Source organism: Octopus sinensis, linkage group LG7 (assembly GCF_006345805.1).
Source record: "Octopus sinensis linkage group LG7, ASM634580v1, whole genome shotgun sequence".
In the NCBI taxonomy this organism is placed as follows: domain Eukaryota; kingdom Metazoa; phylum Mollusca; class Cephalopoda; order Octopoda; family Octopodidae; genus Octopus; species Octopus sinensis.
In genome coordinates this window covers 24,712,604-24,727,643 of record NC_043003.1, presented here as the reverse complement: position 1 = coordinate 24,727,643, position 15,040 = coordinate 24,712,604, and the positions used below count along the sequence as shown (strand labels likewise).

The 15,040-nt window shown below is 35.6% G+C and overlaps 1 protein-coding gene across 3 annotated transcripts in view; it reads right to left on the bottom strand.

Moving 5' to 3' along the window:
• The window catches only part of LOC115214175 (ADP-ribosylation factor GTPase-activating protein 1-like), a 243,056-nt gene that overhangs the window by 68,423 nt on the left and 159,593 nt on the right, over positions 1-15,040 (bottom strand). For all 3 annotated transcript variants that reach the window (XM_029783263.2, XM_029783265.2, XM_029783264.2), the window contains one exon: positions 3,799-3,888. In XM_029783263.2, coding sequence (XP_029639123.1) covers positions 3,799-3,888 — 90 coding nt within the window. The remainder of the gene's footprint in view (positions 1-3,798; positions 3,889-15,040) is intronic.

The window sequence follows — 15,040 nt, the reverse complement described above, 5'->3', positions numbered from 1 at the left end:
ATACACGCATACACATACATCATATATATATATAACCATATATATAATAATATATATAATATATATATTACATATATATAATATATATACACAATCCAATACAGGCCCATTCCTAATTTAATTTTATTATCTTCATTATTACTTTGTTATCTTTGATCGCTAGAGCTAAGGATCCTGGCGATGGCAGCATGTCCAAATTGTCTGTCTACTAGAAGGCAAGTACTCGTTCCCACACGCACACTCATTAGCACGTACATACACCCATTCGTACACTCATACACATACACGTACGCACGCGTTATATTCATACATACAAACATCTACATACGTTCACGTATATACACATACGTACTCATACCTACAGATTCATGTCTACAATTAGGAGGCTAGTCTATATATATACACCAATAAATATACATATATATATATATATATACATATATATATTACACATATACACATACACCAACACACACACATATATACTCCTACATACAGATACATACCTATATAATATATATATATATATATATACCCACACATACATGTACATATATATATATACATATACATACATATATATATATATATACATATATATATATACACATATACATACATACATACACACACACCCATATATATACACACACATACATACACATATATATACATACACAAACATATATACACACATAATATATATATATATACACACATACATACACACACCTACATACATATACACACAAACACATACATACGTAAACATACATACATACATCCATACATCCATACTTACATGCACTTATACGCATACACACACCCCCATCTATATATATATATATATATAATATATATATATATATATATATATATATACCACTCACACATACATATACAAATGTACGCCCACACATACATACATACATACACGTATACGCATACACGCACATCACATATACATGCGTACCCATACATACATGCGCCAACACGTGCCCACACGCACATGCATCCAATGTATACACACACACACATATATACACGTGTGCAAGCATACATAATACTCATACAGCACACATACTTACATATACATATATGCACACACTTACACACATATATACATACACATATACATGCATACATACATATATGCATACATACACATACACGCACATACACATATACACATGCGTACCCATACACGTGCACGCACGCACGCGCATCCATATATATACACACGCACACATATATATACCGTGTGCAAGCATACATACATACTCATACACGCGCACATACTTACATATACATATATGCACACACTTCCACACATATACATACACATATACATGCATACATACATATATGCATACATACACACACGCGCACTCATATATACAATATATATACACACACATACACATATATACATATACATATATATATTATATATATATATATATATTTTTATACACATGTGTATGTGTATATGTGTATAAAAATATATATATATATATAATATATATATATATATATATTATATATGTATATGTATATATGTGTATGTGGTGTATATATAATGTATATATGAGTGCGCGTGTGTGTATGTATGCATATATGTATGTATGCATGTATATGTGTATGTATATATGTGTGGAAGTGTGTGTGCATATATGTATATGTAAGTATGTGCGCGTGTAAGTATGTATGTATGCTTGCACACGTGTTATATATGTGGGCGTGTGTATATATATGGATGCGCGTGCGTGCGTGCACGTGTATGGGTACGCATGTGTATATGTGTATGTGCGTGTATGTTGTAGTATGCATATATGTATGTATGCATGTAATGTGTATGTATATATGTGTGTAAGTGTGTGCATATATGTATATGTAAGTATGTGTGCGTGTATGAGTATGTATGTATGCTTGCACACGTGTATATATGTGTGTGTGTGTATACATATGGATGCATGTGCGTGTGGGCACGTGTATGGGTACGCATGTATATGTGTATGTGCGTGTATGCGTATACGTGTATGTATGTATGTATGTATGTGTGGGCGTATATTTGTATATGTATGTGTGAGTGTGTATATATATATATGTATATATATATATATATATATATATATATATATAGATGGGGGTGTGTGTATGCGTATAAGTGCATGTAAGTATGGATGTATGGATGTATGTATGTATGTTTACGTATGTATGTGTTTGTGTGTATATGTATGTAGGTGTGTGTATGTATGTGTGTATTGTATATATAATATATATATATATGTGTGTATATAGTTTGTGTATGTATATATATGTGTATGATGTGTGTGTATATATATGGGGTGTTGTGTATGTATGTATGTATATGTGTATATATATATATGTATATATATATATATATGTATGTATATGTATATATATTATATGTACATGTATGTGTGGGTATATATATATATATATATATATATAGGTATGTATCTGTATGTAGGAGTATATATGTGTGTGTGTGTGTGTATGTTTATATGTGGTATATATATATATGTATATATATATATATATATATGTATATTTATTGGTGTATATATATAGACTAGCCTCCTAAAGTGTAGACATGAATCTGTAGGTATGAGTACGTATGTGTATATACGTGAACGTATGTAGATGTTTTGTATGTATGAATATAACGCGTGCGTACGTGTATGTGTATGAGTGTACGAATGGGTGTATGTACGTGCTAATGAGTGGTTGTGGTGTGGGAACGAGTACTTGCCTTCTAGTAGACAGACAATTTGGACATGCTGCCATCGCCAGGATCCTTAGCTCTAGCGATCAAAGATAACAAAAGTAATAAATGAAGATAATAAAATTAAAATTAGGGAATGGGCCTGTATTGGATTGTGTATATTATATTATATATAGTATATATATATATAATATATATATATATATATATGTGTGTATATATATATATGTATGTATGTGTATGCGTGTATGTGTAGGTATGTATAGGCACACATGTGTACGTATGTGTGTGTGTATGTATATGGTTTATGTATGTATGTGCACACATTTATTTTTTTTTTATTTTTTATTTTTTATTTTTTATTTTTTATTTATCTATTCTTCACCTAAACTTACCTCTGACTCCTTGACCACTCCCCCAAGTATGATAATTTGCGCTATGCCTACCCCCAAAAAAGTCCCCCACCACCACTCCTTTAAAACATGCCTAAATGTATAAATGCTAATACAATTCTGGTTTAAATAGCTTCCTGAAGATTCTCTTGAATGAAACAGTACTAGTCCTGTAGAAGCTCCTTCTATATAATAAATATATATAATATATATATATATATATTATATATATAATATATATATATATTTGTTAGTACGTTTTAAATATTTGTTGTGCAAATTATATATATATATAGAATATATATATACATACACACATATACATATGTGTATATATATATATATACATGCATACACACCACACACATATGTATGTATACATACATTAGTATATATACATCTATACACATACACATGTTTGTGTATATGTGTGTAAGTGTGCATATACACACACACACTGTAGAAATAGGCATAAAACTTAAAACAAGACAATGCAAGTGAAGTTCTCAAGTTCTCTGCAATGCAAAACAGACATGCAACTGCACCAGTGCAACTATATAAAAACATAAATATGCACACATGCATGCACAAATATACAAATGTAAAATATGCATAAAGATGCAATAAAACTCAGAAAACTCAGATGGCAAATCTTACCTTATCTCGTGTAGGTTTGATAACAGATTCATTGACAGTTAAACTAAGTTCCTTGGTTCGTTTGGCTGCAGTGCTAGCAACTTTAGTGGCCTACAAAATAGAAGAAAGACTTGCATTTAGAATCATTCTAGGTTTTTTTTAATAATATTTTATTATTTTTTTTTTTGAGAAAATGTGATTTAGCTCATGTGGTGCCCTGTGGCTGTTGATACGAGGAAGGTAACATCCCTTAATAACATGAAATGGGATTAGGAATTTAAAATTTGAAATTGAGGAAGAGGGAAGCAATGAAGCAAAAGTATCTCATTTGGTTTTAATTATGAACTAATTGTTCAATTAACCAATGGGACACATAAAAAGTGCCCACTACACTCTGTGGAATGGATGGCATTAGGAAGGCTATCCAGCTATGGAGACCAAGCCAAAACAGACTATATATGATGGGCTTCTACAATCTCCTTCTCCTTTTTGTCTTGAGACAGCATTCACCCAGGGTGGGTTGAGCTGGCTTTATTCATCCTCAATGCTGCATCTCTCACAAACGCCGACTAGACCTGGCAATTTGAGGCTAACGACTGCGTGATCTCCAGCCACTCCTTACTCCAGCGGAGAACGCCGTAGATATGGGGGCCTAGGTAGGGTTCCAGATCAGCCTTGACTGTCATCAGCAAGGTTTTTTGTTGTCCACCACATCGCTTTCGCCAACCCTCTACCTCTACCTAAGTTCATTCACAAAAAAGAAAAAAAAAACGAAGAAAATAAGATGTGAAATGAAAGAACCATGTTATTACACCCAACTCAACCCTAATCCAGCAAACCTATGATCAAAGCAATACTACTATAACTACCCACTCTTTCTCACATACCTAATAATGTACCTAGGACTACTTTATCCATTGTATCACTTTCTCATATGACAAGGTGTAATTCGGAGGAGATTTGGTGGCTATTTCTAGCAGGATAAAACTCCTGTTCATTCAACAGCCAAGATATAAATGTATACGTGTTCAGAGTTCATACTTTCTAATGGTTCGATAAGTCAGTTGAGAGAAAAGATGAAGTAATTTTTCCAATGCGAAGACAAGAAAGCGGGGGACTGACTAAAGCTTTCGGCTATATTTGTAACCATTATTGAAGTGATGGGATAGTTATTGTATTATGTTTGATAATTATTACTATTATTTCAACTGAATGAACACAGCAGAAGAAATGATGGATTTCAATTATTATGGAGCAAATGGGTGTTATCAAGTTTTTAGGTGTTACAATGTTGAGTGGATGAACATTATTATGAATGGACTTCTCTGTAAATTGTTTGAGTGTGATAATTTAAATAGATTCCATTGTTGTGGATGCTTGGTAAAAGAGAGATGAATCTATTGAATGGATGCTGGGGTGAAATTGCTGATTATGTAAAACTGTTGAATCGAAACAAACAGGTATTTATCCACACGCACACACACATATATACACACGTGCACATACACACATATATATGCACATACACACACATATATACACATACACACCCCAATATGAATAGTTGTGTGTATTTACATTAATACATCACTTTGTACTTGAGTGCTTGGCATTGAGAAGAATAGATGAGATAGCAACACTTGTACTTCATGGTTAATTATTTATAACTATCAAAATCTATTCATTGATTAACCTTTTTCACCTCAAAGAACTGAAACTGAGAATTATGGCACTAATGCCTTCTTGCAAGGCTTCCAAGACTTGCAGAGCAAAGAGAGGAAGGAAACACAGCACATAAGTTTGAACAGCAGGCAGCAACACATCACAAAATCTCTAAAATGTGAGGTGAAAGAGGTCTGCCATCTTTAATTGCTAATTCTTAAGATATGTCCACAATAAGAATCAAAGAGCCACAACTAGAAGTGCTGCTTCAGTGTTTGTTTTAGTTAGCAACTTCTGGATTCACAGTCTGCTTGAGTAGAACAGGACTTAAGCTGCTCCAGATCAAAAGCAAAAGTAAAGAACAACACATCACACATGTCTCTGTTAATGGTTAAGTTGAAAAAAAAAAGGAGGTGGGAGAGAGTGGTCAGCATTCATTTAAGAATCTCTTATTGACTTTCTTTTTGGAACCACACAGTTAGGGTGTCAGTCCTACTGCATGGATTCTGTCAGCTGTGCTATAACTGTACTATAACTGCAGGTCAGCTAATATCTTATGAGTGAGTAAAGGTTTGCAGATAGAAACGGAAGAAGTCCTGTATGCGTGTGTGTGTATGTGTGTGTTCTGTGTGAGTTTAAGTGAATGAGTTTGCATTTTCTCTTGCCTTCGTGTGTGTTCACTGATTGTAATCAAAAATATCTCAGTTTATATAGACTGTGATGTCATTTGCTTGCAGTCCACTGTCAAAGCAAACTAGGCTTTTTGAGATGTTGTGTGGTCTTTGGAAAGGCTAAGCAGAATGCTCAATTAGACAACATCATTTGTTTCCGGTTCCCTGTTTAAACATGTCTGGGTTTTTTTTATTCTTTTACTGGTTTCAATCATTAGACTGTGGCCATGCTGGAGCACTGCCTTGAAGGGTTTTAGTTGAACAAATCAACCCCAGGACTTATTTCTTAAGCTATTGATCTTTTTTTTACCAAACTGCTAAGTTATGGGGACGTAAACACACCAACACCAGTTGTCAAGTGGTGATAGGGGGACAAACACAGACACACACACACACACATAACACAACACACTCACACAACAGGCTTCTTTCAGTTTCTGTTTACCAAATCTACCCACAAGGCTTTGGTCAGCCCAAGGCTATAGTAAAAGACACTTACCCAAGGTGCCATGCAGTGGGACTGGACCTGGAACCATGTGATTGGGAAACAAGCTTCTTACCACACAGCCACACCTGTTCATATTTCAACAGTTGGGGGATATTATTACTTAGTTTGGAAACAAGTGAAGGTTGGCATCAGGAAGGGCATCCATCCATAGAAAACCCTGATCCAATGCAGTCTCAACTAATCCATGCAAGCATGGAAAAGTAGATGCTGAAATACTGCTGCTGCTACTGATAATGATTATTTCAAACATCTTCCCCTTCTCTGGACATCAAGTACACAATATAGATAGAGCAACCATATCTAAGAACTCTCATTAAAAACATTATTATGTCATTTGTGAAGGTGCATGGCTCAGTGGTTAGAGCATTGAGGTAATGAGTTCGATTCTCAGACTGGGCTGTGTGTTGTGTTCTTGAGCAAGGTACTTTATTTCATGTTGCTCCAGTTCACTCAGCTGTAGAAATGAGTTGTGACATCAATGGTGCCAAGCTGTATAAGACCTTTGCCTTTCTCTTAGATAGCATTGGTGGTGTGGAGAGGGGCAGCTGGTATGCATGGGCGACTGCTGGTCTTCCATAAACAACCTTGCTCGGACTTGTGCCTAAGAGGGTCATTTTCTAGGTGCAATCCCACAGTCATTCATGACCAAAAGGGGCCTCTATATCATCTAAACGGGAATATCTGGATAAGGCAATTGCAATGATACTATCACTGTCAGTGGGAATAACAAGAGCAAAATTTGATCTGTTCATATTTCCAAATATATTTTGATATAGAACATTTGACATTTATATGAACAAACAAAAAAAAAAATGTTACATTTTTTCGTCTGTCTCAGGACAGTTCATTTAATAAATAAATAAATAAATAAATAAATAAAATAAATTGATAAAATAAACTTGAATAAATTAAAATCAATTCAACAAATTATATAGAAATTGTTTTCCAAAATTATGTGAAACTTTTAGTTCTCGTCAATATATTTCTAAATTGATAATGATAGAACAAGAGATAGAGAGAGAGAGACAGAGAGAGGAAGGAAGGAGAGAGACAGAGAGAACCAAAAGAAAAATAAAAGACCTGAGATGACTGAATTAATTAATATCGCTTCGACTCCAATGAGATTTATAACAGTAATATCAACAACTATATTTTCTTTAATTGACACAATGGCAATAAAAGCAGCATTACAGTATATGTCACAATCAATACAATATGAAAGAATATTTTACAAATAAATGAACATACAGTGGACCAGTGGACTGAGACGCACACTGATTCTTTTGAAGTTACACAGGCCAATATTCACTAATATTCATGAAAAGACTCAAGTTAATTTGATTAACACTTCCCCACCATCGCAACTGCCTATCACTATTTTTTTTTTAATGTTATTTCATTAATTGAATAAATGAAAGAAAAAGAAGTTAACCCTGGCTGGATTTCAATCCAGAGAGTAGATGGACAAAAAAGCAAAGGCATGTAATCTTGTCTTGCAGCATCATTTCTGTCAGTATTGTGGCTGCATGGTTAAGAAGCTTGCTTCTCAACCATGTTGTTTCAGGTTCGGTCTCACTACGTGGCATCCTGGGTGTCTTCTACTATTGCCCAAGGGTAACCAGAGACTTTGGAGTGGATTTGATAGATGGAAACTGAAACAAGCCCATTGTGTGCATGTGCGTGCAAGTGAGTGCAAGTGTGTGCATGCGAGTGAATGAGTGCATGCATATGAGTGAGTGCATGCAAGTGAGTGAGAGTGTGTGTGTCAGTGGCCGAGTGGTTAGGATTCTTGGATTTCACCCGGGTGGTTTGGTTTGATTCCCAACATGGGAATATGCATTTAGGATCAGGCATGGCAGGTGCAGGCATAACTATGTGGTAAAAAGTTTACTTCCCAACCATATTGTTCCTGGTTCTTTGCACCTTGCGGAACCTTGGGCAAGTGTCTTCTATTATAGCCTCAGGACAATCAATGCCTTGTGACTGGATTTGGTAGATTGAAACTGAAACCACTGTATATATCTGTACATATATAAACGCAAGTTGTCTGTTTGGATGTCTGTTTGTGTCAAGTTACCGTTTACACCTGTTAACAAATTTTTGTGAAACTTTGCAAACATGTTAAAGTAACATCCAGTTACTAGGTTCATTGAAGTTTAATAAAAATCTATAATTGGATGGCTAGGGCCCACATCCATATCTTTCCCTTTAACAGCTAAGAGAAATAACCAATTCATTTTCCATTGCTCACCTTAAACACTACCAAGCTCAAAGTTAATTGTCAAGGGATAGAAATTGACAACAGGTGGATCCTGCCCTACAATTCATTGCTGTCTAAAACATTGCAGGCACGGGTTAATGCTGAGTCATGCAACTCTATAAAAAGTATGAAATACATATGTAAATACAACAATAAGGGTTCAGATACGGCAGTTTTTGGACTTGAACAGGAGGGCAGGCAGGCAGATGGAATTCAGCAATATAAGTTGGGCAGGTTTATAAGACCATTATTTCGAGCATTGAAAGTGAAAGAGGAGGTCTTTTCTTTCACGATGCTCCAAGTGGAACTGGTAAGACATTTGTGATCAACCTTCTTCTGGCTAAACTGTGCCAAATGAAACATTGCCATAGCAGTGGTGTCAAGTGGAATAGCTGCAACTCTGCTAAGTGGTGGCCGCACAGCTCATTCCTGTTTCAAACTCCCTTTGGACCTGTCCAAGAAAGAGAAGGTAAACTGCAACATCAGTCGTGGTTTTATAAAAGGCAAACTTCTAGGTGAATGAAGATTGATCATCTGGGATGAGGCGACAATGAGCCATAAGGTTTCCTTTGACGCTCTTGACATGGCCCTTCAGGATCTGAGACACAACAGCAGGCTCGTGGGAGGTGCCAGAGTGTTGCTTGCAGGAGACTTTAGACAAACCCTTCCTGTGGTTGCAAAAGGGAACAAGAGCTGATGAGGTAAATGCCAACATGAAGTCATCCTAACTATGAAGCAATGTGCAAAAGCTGAGGTTCACAACCAACATTAGACTGCAGCTCAGTGGTGATGATGCAGACTGAACCTTTTCAAAGCACCTGTTGGATATCAGTAATGCCAAAACAGACATTGAGAGTTTGACAGTTCTCCAGTTCATTGGATACTATCAAATTGTCCAATCCATGCAGATGGATATTGGATGATTACATGATTATTATATATATATATATATATATATATATATACTGGCTGTGTGGTAAATAGCTTGCTCACCAATCACATGGTTCCAGGTTCAGTCCCACTGCGTGCCACCTTGGGCAAGTGTCTTCTACTATAGCCTTGGGCCGACCAAAGACTTGCAAGTGGATTTGGTAGATAGAAACTGAAAGAAGCCTGTCGTGTGTGTATATATATATATATATATATATATGTGTGTGTGTGTGTGTGCGTGTGTGTGTGTGTACGTGAATGTTTGCCCCCCACCATCATTGCTTGACAACTGATGATGGTGTGTTTATGTCCCCCATAACTTAGCGGTTCAGCAAAAGAGACTGACAGAATAAGTACAAGGTTTACAAAGAATAAGTCCTGGGGTTGATTTGTTCAACTAAAGGTGGTGCTCTAGCATGGCTGCAGTCAAATGACTGAAACAAATAAAAGAATACATACATACATACAGGTAGACAGATACACCACACACACATACATTCAAGAGGCTTCTATCAAGTTCTGTCTATCAATTCCACTCACCAGGCATTAGATGGCCCATGGTTATGTTAGAGGACTCTAGCTGAAAGTACCAGGCAGTGAGATAGAACTCGAGATCCTGTGGCCACAAAGTGAAGCTTGTATCCATACAACCATAATTGTACTTAACTGCCTGTGTGTATTTTTCACAGGATTTTATGGAGAATTATAGGATTTTATTGAGAATTATATGGTCACATAACTTATACTACAAACAAGAGCAGTGTTTAATCAGCTGACAAAGAAAACACCTGCAATATGGTTATATTAACAGAAAACTAACCATCAACAATACACTGCAATGAAAAATCCAATAATCATTTCTTTTTATTATAAGCACATGACCAGTAATTTTTGGGGAGGGAGCTAGTGAATTTCATTGACCCCAGTGCTCAACTGGTACTTATTTAATCAATTCCAATAGGATGAAAGGCAATGTTGGCCTTGGAGGAATTTGAAGTCAGAACAAAGTGGGATGAGATGCCATTAAACAAAATTTTAATATTTTTACCTTTTGCTCAGTTTACCTGGATTTACTTGTAATTAAAGTCACTTTGAGATAAAAGTTATGCAATAGAATTGATTAAGAACCATTTCTTTAATTATGTTCCAAATATCATATTAATATGTTGATAAGTAAAACAAATTACAGTTGTTTAATGACTATTTTAGAATTTAATTGAAACTCATGAGGGGTGTATTTTGGTCAGAAATATAGCAACAAAAGGGTTAAGTATTTTGTCAGGTAAGCTAACAATTCGGCCAGTTCACCATCTTAATAATAACAATAACAACAGCAACAACAACAATAATCCCTTCTGCTACAGACACAAAGCCTGAAATTTGCGGGGAGGGAAGCTAGTTGATTACATGGACCCCAGTGCTCAACTGGTACTTACTTTATCAATCCTGAAAGGATGAAAAGCAAAGTCGACTGATAGAATTTGAACTTATGAACTTTCTACAACATAATGATGGATGAAATGTTGCTAAGCATTTCGTTTAATGTGCTAACAATTCTGCAAGCTCCAACACTTCCATGAAATTTGTAAAGGAAGCGTACAGCATTTTTTGATAAACCCCAGTTCATGCCTGGTGTTCATTTATCAATGTCAAAGAGATATGAGAGGCAACAGATAAAGTAAGCATTAATGCATTGTAATAAAATAAAAAAAAATAAAAATCCAGAATCAGAACAACCAGATACTGAGAGAAATTCAGTCAAGTCATCCATCATTTCTGTTAACTCATCCCACCCTCTGTGAAGACTATCTGTAGTAGACAATAAATTAAATGAACTGGATGTATACACTAGAAAGCCATTAATGTTTAGTGCCTTGTTTCTAAGAAATAATACTCTAAGGCAGGGATTCTCAACTATCAAGTATCTATGGACCCCTTTGATTACTATTTTATTCTGGTGGACACCCACAGTCATTCGATGTTGAAAAACTAGTTTTATCGGAACTTCTTCAAAAAATTCCTATTTTGTATTTATACATTGTAAATTGTTAGACAAAGAAACCTAGCTGTTTCTTGCAATACATAGCAACACACACCTGAAGCAAAATTTTTTCAGGGGCCACTGAATACTATTATGGATCACCAATTCACTATTTTGTTGTGTGACGCCGAAAAATCTACTATGGACCCTTAGGGGCCATGTGGACTCCATTTGAGAACAACTGCTCTAAGGCAATGGTTTTGTTGTTAAAATGTATCTGCAATAAATTGGCTATACTTCTATAATACAAAAAATATTAAAAATTTTTATACAATTCTAAATAATATTTAATTATAAAAATCTAATGGGATTTTTTTAGAAACATTGAATGGTTAAGGTGGTCCAGTAGAGTAACATAGGAATCAAGAGGGCTCATGGTTGAGAAACACTGCTTTAAAGTCTGTGGTGGTCAGAGTTGACCACATATCTACACTGGGGTAGTTCTTTTCCAAGGTGGGGATCTGGGTAAGATTTTACCATCATCATCATCATCATCATCATCATCATCATAATTGTTTTAATGCACACTTTTCCATGTTTGCATGGGTTGGACGGAGTTTATTACGGCAGGTTTTCTATGGCTAGATGCCCTTTTTAAGAGTATTCTGAAAGGCCTAGTTGGAGGCCCAGCCTTCCAAGTTCTTTATAGGGCTTAGAAAAACTGAAGGACAGCTGCAATAAGTGTGTGAATCCAAGAGGTGAATACATCAAATAAAATCGTAATTAACTGATCCTGTATTTTCTTTTACCCAAAGCCAGGAACTATTCAGCACCCTCTTTCTTGCATGTGTGTGTATGTGTATATATATATGTGTGTGTGTGTGTGTGTGTGTGTGTGTGTATATATCTATATGCATACATATATGTTGCTGACATCATAAGATTTGATAAACTCTGAGAGAACGTAAAATAATTCTTTTATGAATGATGCATCTTGATGCAGATAATGCTACAAATAACACAAGTTGGACGCTGCCTATATATATTTATATATACATACATATATATACACATACATACACAAGTACATATATATATGTATGCAGGTATGTATGTGTGTATATATGTATGTACACACATACCTACGCATACGCATGCAGTGAGTTCTCTTTCTCCTGTTTGATCTACCAAACTTATGTTGAGGAAAAATGAAAAGCCAGGAAATATTACAGTAAATATGAAAAAAAAAGAGAAAGAACAAAAAAGACAGAGAAACAAGAGGGAAGAAAAATGGAGTATTTGTCAGGCAAACAGATGTAGTAGGAGAAATGATAGCATTCTTGGTTAAAAGATGATGTAAGATTAAATAAAACATAATAAAACTGAACAAACCTTGTTAAAAAGAATATAACTATATGTATATATAAATGTATATAACTATATAAATACCTACATACATACACACATATATACAATTATATTACGGAAGCCAGATAAGTGTCGGATATGATGCAAAGTAGACAAAAGTGAGAATCATCTTATGTGAGAATATATATATACAAGGTATATACAGAAAAGAAAAAGAAAATGGTATGAGTAGACATTACACAGAAAGGAAAAATATACACAATATGATTAGTGGATTTTGATCTCGATAAGAAGGAAAAGACAAAAACAAAGAACAGAACCAGCTTCAGACGAAGAAACAAAAAACAAAAAGGAAACAAAACAGGGGGGAAAAAATGATTGAAATCCTGTGGCATTTATCAGTATAAACTGATGGACCACATAATAAAGGTATGGAAGCCAGTTATTGTCATAATGGAGCAAATAAACAGAAAGGTATGCAGAATCATAGAGATTCTGTTAAATCACACGGCAGCACAACTGAAGTGAAAGTAACATAAGAAGAATGGGCTCTAGGTCTGGTCAAGGAAGCGAGAAGAACTTTGGGGTATGTTTGTGAACCCTCTTGTATCACTGTTGATGTGGGAACCATAAAAAAAGCCATTAAAACAGATGTTCAAAAAACCTGGGAATCAATAAGAGATCCACATAAGTCTAAATGGGAGCCTCTCTATGACCTTTCAATTTGCTAGAAATAGCAACCAAATTATCCTCAACCTCACCTTTTCCTTGCCTTGGGTCTTGAGCTGATGAGAACAGTTGGGGTGGGAGCAACCTCATGCAATATAGTGCGTTTTAACGTAAGCACCCCAATCTGTTTTTTTAGCACCCCAATCTGTTTTTTTTTTAGCCCATCTATCTCCAGATCTGACCACCACCAAATCTGCCTTCTTGAGAGAGAGAGAGAGAGAGAGAGAGAGAGAAATGAAAAAAAGAGAATGGTCCCCAACACAGGACTGGTACTTTTGTTTTTACCTCAAAAGTATGAACGGAATGGTTGATCTTGGCAGGGAGTAGAGTAGTGAAATGAATACTGCAAAGCAATCTATCTGGTGCTCTAAAGAATTGGCCAGTTTGCCATTTTAATCTCACCCTGTTAACTTAGAAAAGAAGAACATATTAGATAATGTAGTCCTGGGAGCACTGTGTCTGAGGGAAAAGACTAGGTGGCCATAGTTGGAACGTCTCTAGTCATAGTTCTCCCCATCAGGACTGCTCTGGGGCTTGCCACTGCTGCTGCTGCTGTCACCACCACCAACTGTCATCATCATCATCATCATCATCATCATTTAACATCTGTTTTCCATGCTGGCATGGGTTGGATGGTTTGACTGAAAACTGGCAAGCTGGAGTGTCACACCAGGTTCCAATCTGATTTGGCATGGTTTCTATGGCTAGATGCCCTTACTAATGCCAACCACTCCAAGAGTGTAGAGGGTGCTTTTTAAATGCCATTGGTCACGACTGTGATCTCACTTACCTTGACAGGTCTTCTTAAGCACGATATATTGCCAAAATTAAAGCAGATAAAAAGAAATAGTCAACTCTAATAGGATTTGATCTTAGAATGTAGAGGAATAAAATAAACATCACTATGGTTGTGTGGTAAGAAGCTTGCTTCCTAACCACATGGTTCCAGGTTCAGTGCCACAGCATAGCATCTTGGGCAAGTGTCTTCTATTATAGCCTCAGGCCGACCAAAGCTGAAAGAATCCTGTCATATATATATATATATATATTTGTGTGTCTGTGTTTGTATCCCCACCATCGCTTGTCAACTGATGTTAGTGTGTTTATGTCCCCGTAACTTAGCAGTTTAGCAAAATTGACCAATAGAATAAGTC